Raw genomic sequence first — 21,788 nt, 5'->3', positions numbered from 1 at the left:
TTACAAAAGTAACATTTTCAACACTGATTGTGTCCAGTGGTGGAAGTATTCAAATTATTTACTTAAGTAAGAGTAGCAATACCACAGTATAAAAATACTCCATTACAAGTAAAAGTACTACCTTGAAATTTGTATCTAAGTAAGAGTTCTTAAGTGTTATCAGCATTTAAGTATTAAAAGTAAAAGTACTTATTATGCAGAAAATCCTAAATTATTACTATATTTGTTCTATTATTGGATTATTTCTGATGCGTTAACACATAAGCAGCATTTTAATGTTGTAGCTGGTTCCGGTGGAGAAAATGTAATGATGTAAAATATACTAAAGGTGTCAGATAAATGCAGTGGAGTAAAAAGTACAATCTTTCCCTCTGTAATGTTTGGGAGTAGAAGTATAAAGTAGCAGAAAATGACAGATACCTTCTAATAAGTAAGTAGACTACAGTATTTGAGTAAATGTACTTTCCATCACTGTCCTACTCAGAAAAAAACACGCAAATGTCAATGAGTAAAGTATGAGTGTATACCGTCGTGCCCCATTTTGATATTGCCTATTGCTTTCAGAGGCTGATTGGTGCTTTTGTTGATGTCCACTGATTATTGAGTATTTCTTCACAATGACAGACACACAGTGAGGAGGGGAGCGCCGAGGTGACGTCATTGTGAACCACATCCACAGCAGCAGGAGGGGTGAGGTGGCCAGCCGCTGATCCACCGGTATCATGGCTTCCTAACAGGAGGGGGAAGTGATTGAGAGGAAAACAAGGATTTTTGTTGAATGCCCGACAGATAATCGCCCTTTCAAGAACCTGAGCTTGGGACCGAGGGGCTCGGCCTCCCTTTTCGCCCCCCACGGCCGCTCCTGGGATCCAGGATATACTTCAGTTTTTATTGGTGAATTTCCATTCGTAAACCGTGGAAGATGGCCGACCCGGCGGAGTGCACCATCAAAGTGATGTGCCGTTTTAGGCCCCTGAACAGCTCCGAGGTGACCAGAGGCGACAGATACATTCCCAAGTTTCAAGGGGACGAGACTGTTGTTATCGGGGTGAGTTATTTTGTGTCGCTACTTATTTGACAGCCCTCTGGCTCAGTCAGCAGTACGCCATTTTTGATTGTCTTGTAGCTACGGTAGTTAGCAACCTTAGCTTGTTAGCTAACGTTAGCAAGGGCTGACCTGTTAACCGTTGCGTTGTTCCGCTGGCCCTCAGTTGCAGCCAACTTCTGGCGCCATCAAAACAATCAGTTACATTTAACTTGTGACTTATTTTGTTCCCAGTCCGTGGACAGTCGGCAGCAGACTACAATTTCACATTTCAAATAGCCAGTCAAATTGCAGTTGCCGTAAAATGTCTCTATTCGCAGTTGCCCTGTCATGGCTAGCAAGCTGTCATTCAACAAAGCCACAAACACATTGACTGGCACAGGTTAAAATGTCGCCAGCGTTAGCCTGCCAATCCTGTACGCTATTCACGACATTATTATCACGACATTAATTAACAAGGATCTGTGCATCTGTAACGATAACGCTATTAATTATGAACAGTTTGCGTCAGCATAAAGCGTAAGCCAGCTTTGATTTAGTAGTGGCTAACAGACTGTTGGCTAGCAGGCTAGGCCAGCTGGTAGTTGACAGATTAGCCGGCCTTGGCTAGCTGGCTAGTTTTAATACTGTTGCTTAATTAAAGCTAACATTAGTTAGCTGACCAGCTGGCTACATAACCAACCCTTTTGATGACAGAGTTGAAATTACTGAATATAGACTGAAAATATGCGCCCATGAAGGAATAAGAAGCACAGACAATGGTAATGTCAAAATAATATCAGTGGGAGTGGAAATGTCAAATTATGTGCAGGCCAGTGGTATTCTGTTGGCCCTCAGTGACTGGACACTTTACAGTTAATAACCCAACAGGTTCAAGTATTCAACATATTGAGTAAATACTTCATCTGGTGAGGATGTTCAGTTTGGGATCAAACCAGAGTTTGTTGTCTTTGGTGTAATTAGCCATCTATTGATACAGACCTCCCCAGCACTTGATAAGGATAATGACATGGACACAATTTCCACTATGACAAAAGAAGGAAATGCCTTTACTAATACTCTGCCATGTCACTTCCACTTTACTGAATCAACAAATAATTTGCCCTGGCATCAGTTGCTAATGATGTGCACTGCTTTGCCATCATACGCCTATACAATATGTCTTGTTTACACAACCTGGGCTCATGCCGTTGCATGTCTCTGCACCACATCTATATGGCATGATTTAAAATCATGCGGAAAAGGAAAAAGGTTGGTCTTTTCATCCACCTTATGACTGTAGTAATTAGGAAGCATAACAACAGCATAAAAGCCAGGCTGACATCTCAAGTTTGTACATGTTAAATGTGCAAAAGCCAATGGTGTATCATTTGAAAAAAAAAATCTTGGTTAAACATTAGGCTTCCTTGGTGACAAACTATCATTCTCTTTGTGGACTTTGGTGTCTTTGCTCACCTGTGCTTAAGAAGAGTTTACAAGGCAATAGAAACTGATCTTGAATTCCATTTGTGAAGTTGCAAGATTTGGCTGAGTACATATGAATCACATCCTGTTAGGTTAACCTACTAATTTAGGTGGTGGATTTAGAATACAACAAGACTATTCATTTTCCGTCATGCGAAACAGAGACGACTGTTGTAGCTGTGGTGACTTCTTGAATAGTTTTGCTGACACTGACTTCAGGCTTTTTAACAAATAGCAAGCTCACTGTCTGTACCCCTCTGAACTGGGCTGGGCCACATCATGCCTGAGTGCCAGTCATGGTGCCAAAATACCAGTGCACATTGTGAAGGACGCAAGTGTTGCAGGCCAGAGCCTTGTAACCTCTGCTGGTTCATCTGCTTTGAGAAGCACAACACATACAGCGCCCATAAGCAGCAGCACAGGGCTCCTGGGTAATCCCCCTGTGTTTTCTCTCCTGGTAACCAGCTGTTCGACCAATCAGAGCAGGCAGTTGGCCGGGCGCTGGGCTATCTCTCCGGGTGGGGAGGGTAATTATTATGGTGATGTACTTTGTTTTGCAGATGCTCTTATCCATGGTGACTGACTCACTTTGCTCATATTTTTATCCGCTTTGAAACAATCTAGGGCGTGGACCCTGTATTAGGGCTGGAGCCTCAACAGCGTAGTGTTCGGCCAGTGGTGAAGCTGACCACATTGCGTGTTGTAAATAAGTCTGACAAGCAGCTTCACCATTGCAGGCCTTGGTGATGCTGCTTTGATACTCTCAGATATTCATGGAGGGACACATATTCTTGCAGTACGCCCTTACTCAGCTGTGGCTGACTTTAAAGTCCTGCCAGTCTTCTGCTGAAAAGGGAGGGAGATTAAGTTTCCAGATGAGGTAGTATGGGTGTCGTAACTAGCTTGGTTTGCCAAGCTCAGTTTGCCAGCATAGTGTGACTGTGCAGCAGGTCAATTATTCATGCATCCATTACTTCCCTGTCAGTTTTGCACATAATAGATCAGGTCATTCCCCCATGCTTTGCTGTCACATGTACTATTTACATACAGTACCTGGGACACCTCGCAAGAACACGTCTGAGCTACTTTTAGATAGCGTAGTGGTGGAGGTGCGTGAGAGATAAAAGGAAAGAAAAGGATTAGAGAGATAAGTAAAAGTGTTCCTAACGCATTTAAACAAGTAAATAACATGGATGCAATTGACACCTGTTTCCTGCCAGCTGTGTACCAGGAAGAAAGGTGACCAACAAACCTAAATTAATAAAACTGACCCATTTTGCCTAGCAGCACAAATCCAATTACATTTCATGCATCATACAACAAGAATCATGTGGATGCTGCAGAATAACCTTGGACTCTGTTTCTTCCGAATGGCTTAGCCTGGGCAAGTATCATAACAAAGTCATCAGGAAGCAGGAACATGACGGAGCACTACTTAATACTCCAACAATGCTTTTCACTGTAATTACATTTTCAGCAAGTAATCCCATTAGACAGAAGTGTAGGTGACCAGGCCAGTAGCAGCAGTAACGATGAGGACTTTAAACTCTGCTATTGTTTGCTGACAGTGTCTGGCAGTCCCGATAGTGGCTCAGCGCTCTTGTTCTGGGCAGGTTTAATTTCCAGGATGTGGCTAGCTGGAGTGAATTATCAACGTCTTAAGATGCGGCTGGTCTGTGTTGCACAGAGCTGTACTTTAGATGTGACCGTCTGTCGGGGAGGGGGGGATTATGAGCCAGAGTGCAAATTGAGGACATCTCAGCTGTAGTAGTGTGACTCATTCTAGTCCTAGTAAAGGTGCTGTTAGCTTTTAATGCAAGGCAGTGACATATTTGTGGTTTCACCTTGAGTTATGATTGTGTTTACACGGTCCTAAACGAGAATGCCCTAATTAGTGTTGTCTCCAAGGTGACACCAGCGGCTTGACGACGTTTTCAGCCCTCTCCTGCTCTTACAGGTGTTAACACTGAATCTGACAAAATCTACTGACACTAAGGCATGTATGTTTTGCAAACGGTGGTATTGTATGCGAATGGAGCTGTCTTGTTCTCAAACACTTTATACACCGCCGCTAGAACCCCACCCATCAGGCTGGAGAAGAGATGAGTCAACTGGGACTTTAAACCTCCAGAGACAGCATGCCATCTCAGTTGAACCATTGAATTGCTTGTTATTGATTGCTATCTCACTGGAATTGTGCTTTGAAGTTTTGAATGGCCCATGGGATATCAGAATCAGCTATACTCTGCCTCTTTAGCCAGTGGTAAAAGCTCAGGTTCTAGTTTAGTTCATTTTAAATGCTGTGCCGAGATTGTTGGAGCAGAGTTCAAATGGATGGATGAGAGAAGTTGTGTCAGGAAAGCTGACTTTCAAAAGCGAAGGGTCAGTAGGGACTGCATGCATATGCCTTTTCCTTTTTTGAAGTTTTAGTTTCTGTAGATGGATCTCCTTATGTTGGTCACCTCAGCCATAACAGCAATCACTGATCATGATATATTGATTCCAAACTACTGTTTCTGCAACTGGACATGCAGAATGCATAACATCTCTCAGTAAACAATTATCTGATGCTTGGTGCTTGGTGAACTTATGTTGGATGGCTTTTGTGTTTGTCATTTGGTGAAAGAAAGTAGTACACACAGATCTGTTTACAAAACATGTCACAGATTATTATTTTGAACGAGGTTACCCAATAATGGGTTTTGTTTTGGTACTGTAGCTGCCACTCACTCACTCCCTCTTCTTCTTCTCTTGATTACAGGGCAAACCGTACATGTTCGACAGAGTGTTTCAGTCAAATACAACACAGGAACAAGTGTACAATGCCTGCGCCCAGAAGATTGTCAAAGGTGAGATCTTGTTTACTTACAGACTTATTATTTAGAGGCATGCACACAACAAATGAAAATGACCCGAGCCCTTTTTTAAATCTTCACTTAAATACTGAATCCTTGCTTCAACATGTTTTGTGTGGTGTCTTGTAGATGTTTTGGATGGATACAATGGAACAATTTTTGCATACGGGCAGACATCATCTGGTAAAACACACACCATGGAGGTAAGGATGACTTCTACGTACTGGTGTTGTTTATTTTCAACTGAAGTGCATCTTGTTTTTGAATCAAAATCTTCACTTCACATCATTACATTAAATTCATGTGCTCTCTGTTTGCAGGGGAATCTCCATGACACAGATGCAATGGGCATCATCCCCAGGATAGTGCAAGATATCTTCAACTACATCTATTCCATGGACGAAAACCTGGAGTTTCACATCAAAGTAAGTAGTTTGAAGGGGCAAGCTGTTGAACTGTCCCACCACCAGTTGTACCAAGACACTGCCAAATAGAAAATGTAATTTCTAATCCAAAACATTCCAATTTCTGGTAATGTGTTTAATGTCTGATATTTATGGCTGACTAACACAATGTCAAACAGAATATGTGGGGATAGGAACAAGCTTTGTAATTCCTGTTTTGCAGTTTGCTATTACTAAGCATTTTTTTTCTGCACCTCCATCATCAAGTGATGGAGGAGGTCGATATGTCCCTTATTGTTGCTGCATCATATTTCCTGGCTGACTCTCCACTATGTTTGTTGATCGCTACTCTTGCATTACAACACATGGTGTTAATAAATACGTGTTGTGTTGGGAATGGTAGAAATAATGAAATGTGAAAATAGTGGTGAGACATTTACTTAATGCAGAGTATTTTTTGCTGTGCAGAAAATACCCAACTATCTAACTTGTGTTGATTCTGTGAAAATGTCAGAGTTGAGCTGAACATGTCCAAAGTGTTACTATCAGAATCTCTGAAAGGCAAGTGTGAAGAAATATATTGAATTATTCAAGGAAAGAATATGAAAAAATCATTAGAAACACCTTCATACATCTAGTTTGTTGAGTTTTTCTGTGCCTCTTGGGTTTGTAATGATTAGGAATAGGTATAAAGAAAGATATAATATTACAGTTTATCATTTGCAGTAAACCAGGCAACCCCCCTGTGTGTATTTTGATTTTATGGTCTGATCTCCCAGCTGGATTGCAGAATAACGAGGTTCTTTCTCTGTTTTACAGGTTTCATATTTTGAAATTTACTTAGACAAGATCCGGGACCTTTTGGATGGTAAGTGGCTGCAATGGTGCGGTGAACACCATACTCATCATTTCTCCTAGTTGTACCAGACAGGTGGAACAGAAAAGCCTGTGAAACGTTGAGAAAATGAATGAGCTTCTGTGTTAGGAACATGATGGATGGGCATGTCAGCTGTAAACGCACTGACTTTGTTGTAAATATGTATATTCTACATATATAACAGCACATGAAAACACTTGATATTTTCAACTGAGTCACCATTTCAAGACAAGTGTTTGACAGTGGTCACCACCTTGAATAGACTGGTGTCAAATTGAGCTGCAGAAACTTGAAAATGAAAATATATTATATTAATTTGAAGACAGTCCCCACAATACTTGTTGTGGTTGGCTAACAGTTGTAGCTCATCTCCTGCTGAGTGGAAGTTTTCTGGTGCTTACGCTGTAAATTTGTCAGTGGGGAAAGATTTTTGAAGATTTCCTGATGGGAGCCATTCAACTCGAAGAGCATTTCAGATGTGATGACCAGAGATCAAGTTGTCTTGTTAAACATTTGAAGCACACACAAGGATATAAACAGAATTTAACTTCCTGTCTATATAAATGTTTATAATTCAAATGTTAAAGGCTGTAAAAATTAAAGTGGTATACCCACAGTATGCCATGTGTTTCCCTGATACCTTTGTCCTCTCATCTCCAGTGTCAAAGACCAATCTGTCAGTGCATGAAGACAAAAACAGAGTCCCCTACGTCAAGGTGAGACCTAACCTCCTGTCAAGCATCCGGCTAAACTTGTTTGTGAAGGCCAATCATCTAACGTTGTATTCTGCTTTTCTTCAAAGGGCTGCACTGAGAGATTTGTCTGCAGCCCAGATGAGGTCATGGATACGATTGATGAAGGCAAATCAAACAGACACGTAGCAGTTACAAGTAAGATACCACACTGTTGTTTTACAACGATTTGTGTCGCAAATCCATTGACTGGAGGTTTTGCATTTTTGAGGCTGATGGGTGTCATTTCTCCTTTAGACATGAACGAGCACAGCTCCAGGAGTCACAGTATTTTCCTGATAAACGTCAAACAGGAGAACACTCAGACAGAGCAGAAGCTCAGCGGCAAACTTTACCTGGTGGATCTGGCTGGCAGTGAAAAGGTACAGAGAGCTAAACCATCTGTCATACATATTAGTAGATTTCTTTGACTTGGCATATTCATCATTTTGTGATTAAGTTTTGTAATTTACTTTTTTGGTTTTGGACCCATTTTCCCTGTATTGTCTTACCTGGGTGGGGTTCAGATTGGGGTCTGTTCTTTGTCCTCAACATTGAGCTGCACAGCACCTTGTTGAGGTTATTGTCTATCTGATTTTCAGGTCAGTAAAACAGGAGCAGAGGGAGCTGTGCTGGATGAAGCCAAGAACATCAACAAGTCTCTGTCGTCCCTGGGAAACGTCATCTCTGCTCTGGCTGAAGGAACGGTCAGTAACTCTGCGTCAACTCTCTTCAGTCTCTAGAGGCTTTGGTGGTGTTTCTCAAATCTGCCATTAAATCTGTCATTATGGAGATCCATTTGTTTAATATGTTGTGGTGGTGTTCTGTGGGATTTGGTCTTTTAATTTGCTCTGTAAGTACAAGTGAATTATCTGGTGAGATAAATGTGTTTCCCAATTGAGGTTATTGTGACAGTTAACTGTCTTGCCAGTTAAGCTTTAGTCTTTCCTTCAGAATATAATGAGCCCAAATCTGTCTTTGGCATTATCATGTAGCTTATTCAGCACAACAAATATTAGATCTGTTATAACCTCAGGAGATGATTTCTTCCCCAAATGTTTTTATAGCATTTGGAAATTACACATATTACCGTTAATGTAGCAGACATAAGGGACTTCTACTGTTTAGCAGCTGCACAGCCCAGAGCTAGGTGTGCATCTGGAAAACAACATCCTTTTCAGTTATCTTATCGTGTGAAAGGGCCATTTTCAACCATCTGTAGGTCCTTTGTACTGCAGAAATAACTTGAGCAGATAAAAACTTTCCTCTAAGCATTGTTTTGCTTTAGCTGCTTCATAGTGATTTCATGCTTTTCACTTTAATCAATGATTGGTTTGTTCAAAGGCCCCTTCGCTCTGTAAACAACCTGGGGTGGACAGCTGCTAATAAATTTGTGATGGTCTAAAACAAATGAGCTATTGTACAGAGGTCTCACTCCCGACTGAGCATAGTGGGGGCTAAAGAAATATAGCTGACAGCCGCTGCTTGTTTTTTTTTTTGTATCAATACCAATAATATCTCAAATTATCATTTAACTGCTATCTAGTTTTAGTAAACTCATGAGAACTGTAACCGAAGCTGTCACATCCTGTTGGCTCAGTGCTGGTGAAACCACAGGCCTCTTCTTCGGTTGCAGGACAGCAGCATCTTTAAGTGTATTATCGAAGCTTAGGGAATACCGTACTTTCTTTTGTATATTTTTCATCTGTTTAACTCTGGGCTCTGTCACGTAGGGTGTTATTGTCATCATCCCTAATCAAGGTGGTGTGCCACTCACATCAAGATGCATCTTGTCTCATGATCACTTTAGGTTAGAGGTGACAGCTTTAACAATAGCTGCACATAAGATATATGGCATTTGCTTTGAGAGATGGCACCCCTGCTCCTTCTCCCCAAAGTTAAATGTTTTTTATTGTGAGGATTAATCTTTGTGATATTAGCAGAGGTGTTTTAACTGTGCTTTTGTGTGATCAATGATCCAACATTTTTTACAGTCACTTAATTTGTGGTCTGCTCATTAAGTTTTTCTGTATGTCTTTTTGTGTATACCAGGCCTACATCCCCTACCGAGACAGCAAGATGACCCGTATCCTGCAGGACTCGCTGGGTGGTAACTGTCGAACCACCATTGTCATCTGCTGCTCGCCTTCCTCCTATAACGAGGCCGAAACCAAATCCACCCTCATGTTCGGACAAAGGTTGGTAGAACGAAAACAAGCTATACTGCCCTGTGCTATTTCTTCAGTTTGTAATATAAATACTTTCGAATTGAGATCCCTTTAAAAAAAAAAAAAAAAAACGCTACTTTTAATTGATAATTCCAAAAAATAGAGTTTACTAAGTTCATGTATATGTGTAGTTAAGTTATGGAAAACCATACGTGTATTCATAATCAGTGATGGTTCAAGCTTTAGGTACCTTTTTTTTTTTTTTTTGAAGGAATAATGGTGCATAAAATTTCTGTTTTTGTCTACATCCAGAGCAAAGACTATCAAGAACACTGTCGTTGTGAACATCGAGCTTACAGCAGAGCAGTGGAAGCAGAAGTATGAGAGGGAGAAGGAGAAGAATAAGACCCTGAGGAACACCGTCACCTGGCTGGAGAACGAGCTCAACCGCTGGAGGAATGGTGAGGAAGTCGTAGTCTTTTTCCATTGTTTCGTCTATGCCCATCCACAGATTCTTTAGAAAAAGGCAACTTTTTGCATTTGATTCAGGTTCTTTTGCCGTGTGCGGTAGAAATTTTAGTTTTGATTCGGTCTGTTTCAGTTGTGGTTCCCATGGTGGCTGCAATGGCAGAAACAGACGTTGTCTTAGATTCATATTATAGGAAACATCAGTACACCTCTTTGTATAGGTGTAATGTATTAACAACTAGGAGTAGTGTGCTCACAGACTGTTAACTGCATATCATTTGAAGGGCTGGTTTTGGTTTACAGTGTATCAGGGACAACTTAATTTAAACTTATTTGCTTTTTTGACAGTACAGTATAAATGAAGCTCTTTACACTGTGTGTGTGTGTGTGCTCCCACCTCAGGTGAGAGTGTGCCAGTGGAGGAGCAGTTTGACAAGGAGAAGGCCAATGCCGAGGTGCAGGCCCTGGACAACATACTCAATGACAAGCCGGCCTCCACGCCCAACGTGCCGGGTGTTCGTCTCACCGACGTGGAGAAGGACAAGTGTGAGGCCGAGCTGGCCAAGCTTTACAAACAGCTGGATGATAAGGTGAGGGAGAGGACAGGATGTTGGTTTGTAGACTTATCACACTATGTATACAGGTTTTATACCCTACTTTCACATTGAAAGAAGAATATGTCATAATGAATTTTTTGAATAAGCCAAACTAAACAAATTTATACTCAGAAATGTGCATCTTTGCTTTATTTTGGACAAATTCAGATATTTTCATAAGAAAAAGTAAATAGTGTTCCTTGTATTTTTTTAAGGCGTTTTTCATTTATCAGTGGTCTGTCACCTTGTACCTACCGTCCCCAGGGATACCTATGGTTCCTGGTGTGAATGCTAATGTTGCTTTATGTGTTTGTACTTTTTAAAGGATGAGGAAATCAACCAGCAGAGCCAGCTGGCTGAGAAGCTGAAGCAGCAGATGCTGGACCAGGATGAGGTGAGTACTGGAGGTCCAACAGGTGGAGGGAAGGCACAAGTGCAGAATGATCTTTGTAGTTTCAGAGGTGTGAGGTGACGCATGAAGTTTTCAGAGCTGTCAAGTTGTATTTATATTTTACTTACTCCAGTCCTGTTGTCTCAAGTAGGGCTACAGTCTTCAAAGTAAATCCTATTGTAATTGGTCTGTAGTCATTGTTTACTCATTGTTTTTTTTGTAATATTTCTGTCGCTAGTAAGCAAAGTGAGTTTTGCACACTTAATACGTCATAACATTACTACTGCAATCCCCAGACTGTACTATGACCTGACTGTTCAGGTCATTTTCAGGGCTGTATGCATCTATCTATCAATTTTAAAATACAAAAAGCCAGCAATGAGGAAAGTTTGTGTTTTTGATAACGGCTAGTAGTAGTAACAAACAAGTAACATAATTCTACCCCACTTCTCTCCCCTGTTGCAGCTCTTAGCCTCCTCCCGCCGCGATCACGAGAACCTCCAGGCAGAGCTGAACCGCCTGCAGGCAGAGAACGAGGCCTCCAAGGACGAGGTGAAGGAGGTGCTCCAGGCTCTGGAGGAGCTGGCCGTCAATTATGACCAGAAGAGCCAAGAGGTGGAGGATAAGACCAAGGAGTTTGAGGCCATCAGCGAGGAGCTTAGCCAGAAATCGGTGAGCTGGGGACAGATATCAGCATGCTTAAAGTCATTGTGACGCTTTAATTTTGGTCATGTGCCTTTTGTTTGCCCTTTATTTTGGCTATGTAAGTATGCAACACACAGACACGCAACACCATGATTAAATTTGTACAACCTGCAGGGATAAAAAACAAACAAACATACAGACTTGTTTTTATTATTTATTGCTGCGACAGCCTCTTCCTTTCTATCTTTCACAATTTTAAAAGGACTTTGTGGTGACTGTCTTCAGTCTCATGATGTGTTTTATGCACACGTTAGATTTGTTCAGGTGCAAAAATCCTTTACATGAATCACGAAATAGTGGAACTTCATATAGTAATAATAAATTAATGACAAGAAAAAGGGTAAAAGTAGAATCCGAACACTTTTCTCTGCGCACACAATATTTATTTTTTCTTGGGTGAAAACAAGAGACAAAGAATGAATGCTCTCTCTCTGCAGTCCATCCTGTCGTCTCTGGACTCTGAGCTCCAGAAGCTGAAGGAGATGTCCAACCACCAGAAGAAGAGGGTGACGGAGATGATGTCTTCACTGCTCAAAGACCTAGCCGAGATTGGCATCGCCGTGGGCAGCAATGATATCAAGGTACAGAGATGCCTTCTGCATGGCTACTATAGCATCACTATGGCTACAGTAGCAACATCAGCCTCTAGGAACCTAGAGGTAGAAGAAGGAGTTGTTGGAATTGTTTTAATGGATGATAAGATAAAATCCTTTCACAGGATGTTGCAGTGTTAAAAATATATTGAAACAAAAGTCATATCTATTACAGTGTCAGATATTCTGATGATCAAATGTATAATCAACACCTGTTTCTTTCTCCGTGCCTCAGCAACATGAGGGTGGCAGTGGCATGATAGACGAGGAGTTCACAGTGGCCCGTCTCTACATCAGTAAGATGAAGTCAGAAGTGAAGACCATGGTGAAACGCTGCAAGCAGCTGGAGAGCACCCAGTCAGAGAGCAACAAGAAAATGGATGAGAACGAGAACGAGCTGGCTGCCTGCCAGCTGCGCATCTCCCAGGTACGTAGGAACTGACAACAAGTTATGCTGAGAACTGAAAACGTACACCTGACGGATCCCTGCGTGTATGTAAAGAAAAAAACATTTCATTTTTGAATCCTCATGAAGATTAAATGTATAAGCATGCATTGTTTCTTCTGTCTCCAGCATGAGGCTAAAATCAAGTCCCTGACTGAGTACCTGCACAACGTGGAGCAGAAGAAGAGGCAGCTGGAGGAGAACGTGGACTCTCTCAATGAGGAACTTGTCAAGCTCAGCGCTCAGGGTATGTCACTATTCGAGGACAGAGCATCAGATGTAGCCGTGACACCAGCGCTCACTTCAAGTCCACTTAAATACTTCTATTGGAGGCAAATTAATCCTTAAAGGAGCTGTAGAATAAAAGTTAAATAGCCTCTCAGGGACCACAACATAGTTACCCAACTTGAAAAACTTGCTAGGGTTGGGTTTCAAGAACTGGTTCTGAATTGGACTGGGCTCCAAATTTCTATGAACCTGGGATTAGTTAGGAAACAGGCTTTTCAGCTCCAGTTGTTGGTTCCTGATACTGAAGTATGGATCTACAGTATTATATAGTGTTTACAATATGGCGGATCAGTGCGAGCGCTAAAAAGTGTGAACAAGACTGCAGCAGCATGCCGAACGGCATAGCAGGTTATGAGTCTATGAAAGTCTAAATCAGCAGAAAATACATTTGGTTGTTGCTTTCAGATTAACATCACTGTGTTTATCCCGCTACTCCAATCTCATGACAATGAATCCTGTGTTTGTTTCACAGAGAAAGTCCATGCTATGGAGAAAGAGAATGAGATTCAGACTGCCAATGAAGTCAAGGTATGTTCCTCAGCCCCATTAAACAGTGGACACAAGTTCACACTACAGTTTTGCAAATTCTACAAGGGAATGAAAATTAATTACAATTTCTGATATTTCTGGTGTCGCCATCATCAACCATTTGAAAACTCTGACACAGAAAATTGTGAATTTGCATCCAAGAGCTTATCTTATATCTTATCTTCAAAATATTGTATAAAGAATCCCAACATGCTAAATGTTAACTTTTGCATCAACTTAACAGTATGTCGATCTTTTACTGTGTTTTTGTAAACTATTCTGTCAAATAAACAGTATGCAAATGTTGTGTATTTGTGTGTGCTCAGGAAGCGGTGGAGAAGCAGATCCACTCCCACCGTGAAGCTCATCAGAAGCAGATCAGCAGCCTGAGAGATGAGCTGGACAACAAGGAGAAACTCATCACTGAGCTGCAGGAGTAAGACTTCAGTTTCTGTTGTCTTCAGTCATTGCTGCGTTCGAAATGGAAGGACAGCTACAGGCGTGAATAAATATTAAAATATTATGATGTTGCCTCTTCCAGTCTGAACCAGAAGATCATGCTGGAGCAGGAGAGGCTCAGAGTGGAGCATGAGAAACTCAAATCCACCGACCAGGAGAAGAGCCGCAAGCTGCACGAGCTTACGTATGTTTCACACACACACACAAAAGTAAAGTGTCCACTGTCATACAACAGCATAGTGGTATGTTTATTTCTGTTGATTTTAACTGTTGTTGTTGTTGTTCAGGGTGATGCAGGACAGAAGGGAGCAGGCCAGACAGGACCTGAAGGGTCTGGAGGAGACAGTGGTGAGTTCATCTAAATCAGCTGATGATTAAAAGCACTTATTTTGGGTCTATGTCATATCAGATAGCGGAGTTACGTCCATTTGCAAGTAGAATTGATTGTATAATTTCCACTACAAGTCTTCCATAAAGTTTTTTTTTCCCATTTGACAGCTACTATTTACAGTAAATTCAATATGATCGCAACATAATAAAAACTTTTGAATTAAACTCCAGCCTCAGTAGTGAGGTTTTAAAAAACGTAGGAACATCTGTTCACATTTGCTGTTGCATTGAGTTTCTTAAATCTAAATTGACATCTACTGTGTTCAATTCTTGGATATAACACTGGTTCTTACAGTCTGTTCCATTCAGTCAAGTCCAGTCAATCAAGTTTTTATTTCTGATTTTGATTGCTTGTCTTTTTTCCCCTCAAGGCCAAGGAGCTGCAGACCCTGCACAACCTGAGGAAGCTCTTTGTCCAGGACTTGGCTACCAGAGTGAAAAAGGTGAACCACTATGATTGAATATGATGTAACGAGGAGACTTTGTTTAGCAAGCAAAGTTCTGCCGTGAACACACGTCGGGACGACTGAAGTGATACAGATTAAAGGATTGTATGATGTGATCGGAAGTCCGTCTGGGTTTTATATACGTTTTAATGCTTGTGTTTGACTTGTTGTGCAGAGCGCTGAGATGGACTCGGATGACACCGGCGGCAGCGCAGCACAGAAACAGAAAATCTCCTTTCTTGAGAACAATCTTGAGCAGCTCACCAAGGTTCACAAACAGGTAGGATTTTGATATACACACCCAACAACATTTCAAAGATAATTGCTGTTCTTTGTTACCCTTGTCTGAATGATCTCCCTTTGCAGTTGTCCTGTTTTCTTCTTGCTCTTTATTCATGTTATTCTCTGCATTTACTTCAGTTTGCTCTGCCGCCTTCTCCTTACAATCTTCCTGTCATTATCTTTGATTGGTCCACCTGCCCATTTTCCCCTGTGGTTCCCCGCTGGTAGATTAATGTAGAGATTTGGATGAAAGAAATGATTTAAAGCAATCCAAATTGTCCCACAGCTGGTACGTGATAATGCAGACCTGCGCTGTGAGCTTCCTAAACTGGAAAAGCGTCTTCGTGCTACGGCTGAGCGGGTCAAGGCCCTGGAGTCTGCTCTGAAGGAGGCGAAGGAGAACGCCGCCCGCGACCGCAAGCGCTACCAGCAGGAGGTGGACCGCATCAAGGAGGCCGTCAGGGCCAAGAACATGGCCAGGAGGGGACATTCGGCCCAGATTGGTTAGTAGTGCTGGACGGGATGGGAACCACATCTACACCATTTTTAATTTTTTTTTTTTGGCTGGAGAAATATCCTGTTATATCACTATTGTGTAGATTATTTACATTTTCACTAACCCTTTGTGGAGAGAATGGGTTAAATGTAGTATCCCATTGGGCCTGGAGTGCACATGTCAAACTACATAGAGGAGTACATTTATTCTGAAGGACACTCAAGTACACAGGGATTGTATATACATACCTAAAAATGTTGTCTTGTCAGTTTTATATAAACTTGAAAAGACTCTCTTCTCCACCACCTACTTGAGTTTCTTGCTATGATTTGCAGTGAGATTTTATGTATTTGACAGTAGAGATCTTGGAAAAACTGTAAAATCTCAAGTCACATCACAAACGACAGTCTTCGTCTGAAAAGGCCGATCCTCAATCGCCCTCTTTCTCCCCTCCACAGCCAAGCCCATCCGACCCGGGCAGCAGCCAGTGGCGTCTCCCACCCACCCCAACATCAACCGCAGCGGAGGAGGCTTCTACCAGAACAGCCAGACTGTGGCCATCAGGGGAGGAGGCAGTGGCAAACCAGACAAGAAGTAAGTGTAACACCGCTCTTTTCAGGAAGCTGACAAGACCATGTGTCATTTAAGAGATGCAGTAAATAAAGAAGGAATGTTTTTAAGAGTTTTAACATTAAAGTGACAATAAATAACCAAGATACTGCCTCTGTATGTATTGATAAAGCCTCTTCATTAATGTCCCCAGTTTGATTCTGGATGATGGCCTTCGTTACATGTCACCCCCAAATCTTAGAAAATAAAGATATGTAAGAGCATACATGGCTGTCCTCTGTTAAAGTTGCATGTTTTTGTGTTGTTTACTGCATCTGGTGACTCAGTACAGAGTGAAAGAACTAAACGAATATACAATACCTTTATTTGTATGGCACTTTTTAAAAAACACGGTTAAAAAATCTGCTTCACAGAATTAGAATAAGCGAGCGCTAAAACAATAAAAAGGTCCAATTTACACAAAAATTAGGACAAATCAATACAGAAAAAGTATCATACTTTTGAGGAATTCTACACTGATTATACCAATACTTTAGTAATCACATGAATGTTTATATCAAATATTAATAGTACAAATATTGCTTTAATCCATGTGGAATCCAGGTTTTAGTGTAAATGTGTTAATATTCAGATTGTCCTTACTTACAGTGCATCCGGAAAGTATTCACGGCGCTTCACTTTTTCCACATTTTGTTATGTTACACCCTTATTCCAAAATGGATTAAATTAATTTTTTTCCTCAAAATTCTACACACAACACCCCATAATGACAATGTGAAAAAAGTTTTTTTGAAATTTTTGCAAATTTATTAAAAATAAAAAACTAAGAAATCACATGTACATAAGTATTCACAGCCTTTGCCATGAAGCTCAAAATTGAGCTCAGGTGCATCCTGTTTCCACTGATCATCCTTGAGATGTTTCTGCAGCTTAATTGGAGTCCACCTGTGGTAAATTCAGTTGATTGGACATGATTTGGAAAGGCACACACCTGTCTATATAAGGTCCCACAGTTGACAGTGCATGTCAGAGCACAAACCAAGCATGAAGTCAAAGGAATTGTCTGTAGACCTCCGAGACAGGATTGTCTCGAGGCACAAATCTGGGGAAGGTTACAGAAAAATTTCTGCTGCTTTGAAGGTCCCAATGAGCACAGTGGCCTCCATCATCTGTAAGTGGAAGAAGTTCAGAACCACCAGGACTCTTCCTAGAGCTGGCCGGCCATCTAAACTGAGTAATCGGGGGAGAAGGGCCTTAGTCAGGGAGGTGACCAAGAACCCGATGGTCACTCTGTCAGAGCTCCAGAGTTCCTCTGTGGAGAGAGGAGAACCTTCCAGAAGGACAACCATCTCTGCAGCAATCCACCAATCAGGCCTGTATGGTAGAGTGGCCAGACGGAAGCCACTCCTTAGTAAAAGGCACATAGCAGCCCGCCTGGAGTTTGCCAAAAGGCACCTGAAGGACTCTCAGACCATGAGAAACAAAATTCTCTGGTCTGATGAGACAAAGATTGAACTCTTTGGTGTGAATGCCAGGCGTCACGTTTGGAGGAAACCAGGCACCGCTCATCACCAGGCCAATACCATCCCTACAGTGAAGCATGGTGGTGGCAGCATCATGCTGTGGGGATGTTTTTCAGCGGCAGGAACTGGGAGACTAGTCAGGATAGAGGGAAAGATGAATGCAGCAAAGTACAGAGACATCCTGGATGAAAACCTGCTCCAGAGCGCTCTTGACCTCAGACTGGGGCGACGGTTTATCTTTCAGCAGGACAACGACCCTAAGCACACAGCCAAGATATCAAAGGAGTGGCTTCAGGACAACTCTGTGAATGTCCTTGAGTGGCCCAGCCAGAGCCCAGACTTGAATCCGATTGAACATCTCTGGAGAGATCTGAAAATGGCTGTGCACCGACGCTTCCCATCCAACCTGATGGAGCTTGAGAGGTGCTGCAAAGAGGAATGGGTGAAACTGCCCAAAGATAGGTGTGCCAAGCTTGTGGCATCATATTCAAAAAGACTTGAGGCTGTAATTGCTGCCAAAGGTGCATCAACAAAGTATTGAGCAAAGGCTGTGAATACTTATGTACATGTGATTTCTCAGGTTTTTTATTTTTAATAAATTTGCAAAAATCTCAAAAAAAAAATTTTCACGTTGTCATTATGGGGTGTTGTGTGTAGAATTTTGAGGAAAAAAAGGAATTTAATCCATTTTGGTATAAGGCTGCAACATAACAAAATGTGGAAAAAGTGAAGCGCTGTGAATACTTTCCGGATGCACTGTAAGTAGGCTTAAGTTTAAGTTTGCTTTTGTGACAAAACCAAAAACCCTCCTTTTTTCTTTTTTTTTTTAAATTAGTTTGACACATCTTGATATAAATCTATATATCTTAGCTGGTTGATGGATGGGAGCAGGTGTATGTGTAGAAAGTACAACATTCATTAACTACATCCTTTCTTTCTGTTTTATCTGCAGCTGAATGGAAGCGGGATAGAAGGACGACACCACTGAAGAAGCCAATATCACCCCCCCTGCCCACCCCGACAACCTGTCATTCCATTACAGCGAACAGGCTCCTCGTCGCTGCTTTGGAGCCATGAAGGAGTGTCTGAATTATAAATATATATATATAAATATTCCTGGCCTGTACAGCTCCAACCCCCACACCTCCACCCACTCTCCCACTATCCCCAATTCTCATCATTGACTTATCTCTTTTTCTCTTACTGGATGTAATAATGAAAAAAAAGAAATTTGATTTACAAAAGTCAAGATAATATTCTTACCCACCGAACCAAATGCAGTCTTGAGCGTAGCCTCGGCAAACGAAACCGCGCGCACCTCAAATGTGCAGCTTCGGTTCTCGTTTTTTTGTTTTGCACAGTCTGTCGTCATCAGTCGTCGTCGTGCGAGTAGTTCTGCACTGTGCCAAGCTGAATGTAAGGGTAGCAAGATCCGAAAAAAATAAAAACCAACGAGTAAAAACACAACCTAAAGAGAGAGAGAGAAAAAAAAAGGAGACCCTACCACGAGAAATAGCTTGATCCTATAGGCTAACCTCTGTACATTTCATCATTACTATTATTGGTTGTTAACCACACTTTTCTCTGGATAGATTTTACATGCTTCTTTAAGGAAAAAAAACTACAAAAAAAAAATGTACGGTTTTGAATTGACTAGATGGCGTTGAGCACTACTGTTCTGTCCGGTCTTGTACAGATGTAAAATTGGCACGACTGCACACGATTCCCTGGAGAGAGAGCTGTATGGAATTAGGGGAACAGCTAAAAAGACAGATTAAAAAAAAAAAAAAAAAAAAAAAAAAAGAAGAAGAAAAGCCAAGACGTGCGACAGTGTACTGTAGATGTATTTAACTAAATACCTGTGGAGGCCAATTGTTTTTATCATTAAGTTAAAATAAAACCTATACTCGTTATTGGTGACTTCATGAGAAGGATGTAAAGAATGTAGAAAGACAGGAAGGAAGGAAGAGAATGATCCGGTTAACACAACAAACTTCCACCTTTTAGCATAGCCTATGCTAAGTAGCTAAATGTACTGTTTTTACTTCTCTCAGTGGTTGATAATGCTGTGTTAATGGACGCTATTTATATCTCTGCACATCGGAGCACATAGACTGCAGGCGTATAGACTGAAATAGCACACACAATGCTTGTCCTGTCCTAGCTGGGTCGCTGTCACTCACTCATCTCCTGGACCGTTTTATTTTTTGTTTTTTAGTTGTAAACCTGGTCTGTCAGGAATCGTTTGATCCCCGTCGTATCATGATTTCTCTTCCAGGGTGCCTCGCTTCTATTTTTCTTTTTTTTTGGGCTTCCCTCTCACACCCTGTTTGTTGTTTCTTATAGATTTAGGACCTGTAACTGTACGTGCCCCTTTGGTTGTAAATTTGCAGAAAGCAATGTGTTTTGCTGGGTTTTATGTACTGTATCTCTTTCATTGCTCCATAGATCGCATAGATGCATATTTGAAGGGGAACGGCAGGCGGGGGGGTATCAGTCGATGGGTGGGACCCTCGCTGCTGATCAGCCAGTCAGCAGAGCAGGGTCTAAAATTGCACAACAATCTTCTGTCATCATCTGGAGGAAGCGTTTATTTAACTAAATCTAGTCAGGGGGTGTAGGATTTGTGTTTTATTGTCTTTGTTGTATTTTTTTAGTGTCATTTCATTCTTTTTTTTTTTTCATTTTAATTTCCACCGCATCTTTTTTTTTTGTTTGTTTTAACCCTGTGATGAAGCCCCAGTGCATCGGCAAAGAGCTTGTTGTGATTGTAACCCCAGCGTGAGAACACTAACATCTTGTGCAAGTGCAATATACTGTAAAATACACTGTATATCAGTCGACTGGCGGGTGTGATCAGGGTGTGCTTGCAGAGGTAATCCTGACATATAGAGTCCTGTCCCTCTTGTTTGTTAGCTTCTGTTCTGCTAACTTTTGGTTCTCAATGTATTTTCTCATTGAGGGCTTCTTTTATTGCCCTTTCTGAAAAGCTAGAACGTGATACAGGGTTTTTTCTGGACGATATTCTAATATAAAGGAATATCTTCTACTGTACTGGACTGTAAACTCCCTGTAGATGACGAGATGGTCAAACTTTACTATCCAGTGCAGTAGCAGATACTTAAATTAGTTTCAGCTTTTTATAAATACAGATTAAAGAAACGTTCTACTGCAAAATACATTTTTGGCTGAGACTAGTGGAACGAATATAGCTGCAAAAGGGGGGATAGGATTTCGGCTTTTTCTCGTAAGATGTCATACTAAAACCTGTCATCTTGTAACAGGAAAGTTGGGTTTGATAGCACTTCTTCACAATACCTGCACTCAAAAAAAAAACACTCCATATGTGGCTGTTTTTGACTGGAGGAAAAAGAAGTTTCCAAAGCCCTGTAAATTGAACTGTTTGTTGACAGCAAATAATTTAAGTAGTGTTAATTACTTTACACAAGCTGCAGGGAGGAGTAGCTCCCCCATATCTATGACAGGACAGTGTTTGGTGTCTATGGAGATGGTTTATTCCCTCTGTGTAATCGTCTAGATTAGTTAAGACTTTGCAGCATGGACCTCAAAATGTTTATCCTTTGACCTTCCACCAAAACTGGATATGAAATGGGGAAAAAAATGGTTAATAAAAACAGCCAATAATATTTGTGGTGTTTATCTAAATTGAATTTTGCATTCATTCTAAATTTAAAAACAAAAGTGTAGCCACTTTTTTTTTATTACTGTGTAATAGTTGGTCAATTTTTAAAGGACAGTTTTGAGGATCCATCAGTGGACAAGGTACTGGATCATTCCTGGAGAACTGGGGCACAAATAGCAGGGCTCTGATATGGACAGAGATGGGAAGTTCATGAGATCACAGTTTTGGATTGATTGCATGATGTAAATGTATGTGTGATTAAATAATTATGAGAAAACACTTGCATCTCTGTTCTGTTTTTGTGTTCGGTTAAGACTTAACTAATTGTTAAAAACAAAAAAGTGAAGCAAATTTAATTTAATGCTGAAGAGGCATCATGCTTACAAATGGGCTATCTGAAATCACTTCCATACTGTTCATC

At 41.2% G+C, this 21,788-nt stretch overlaps 1 protein-coding gene across 1 annotated transcript; it reads left to right on the top strand.

The window, feature by feature from the left end:
* The first annotated feature begins 790 nt into the window (after positions 1-790).
* On the top strand, positions 791-21,646 carry LOC139295936 (kinesin-1 heavy chain-like). The gene is made up of 27 exons (XM_070918131.1): positions 791-1,048; positions 3,457-3,459; positions 5,271-5,358; positions 5,494-5,567; positions 5,685-5,789; positions 6,588-6,636; positions 7,306-7,361; positions 7,448-7,535; positions 7,635-7,759; positions 7,979-8,083; positions 9,429-9,574; positions 9,857-10,005; positions 10,415-10,602; positions 10,934-11,002; positions 11,465-11,671; positions 12,142-12,285; positions 12,533-12,724; positions 12,872-12,989; positions 13,503-13,558; positions 13,885-13,994; positions 14,100-14,201; positions 14,305-14,365; positions 14,779-14,850; positions 15,029-15,133; positions 15,422-15,638; positions 16,090-16,225; positions 18,677-21,646. Exons 1-27 carry the CDS (start codon positions 923-925, stop codon positions 18,678-18,680), a joined length of 2,895 nt encoding a protein of 964 aa, XP_070774232.1. The 5' UTR covers positions 791-922; the 3' UTR covers positions 18,681-21,646.
* The last annotated feature ends 142 nt before the right edge of the window (positions 21,647-21,788 follow it).

This window comes from Enoplosus armatus, chromosome 14 (genome assembly GCF_043641665.1).
Source record: "Enoplosus armatus isolate fEnoArm2 chromosome 14, fEnoArm2.hap1, whole genome shotgun sequence".
Classification (NCBI taxonomy): Eukaryota; Metazoa; Chordata; class Actinopteri; order Centrarchiformes; family Enoplosidae; genus Enoplosus; species Enoplosus armatus.
This window is presented reverse-complemented; position numbering and strand designations above follow the sequence as displayed.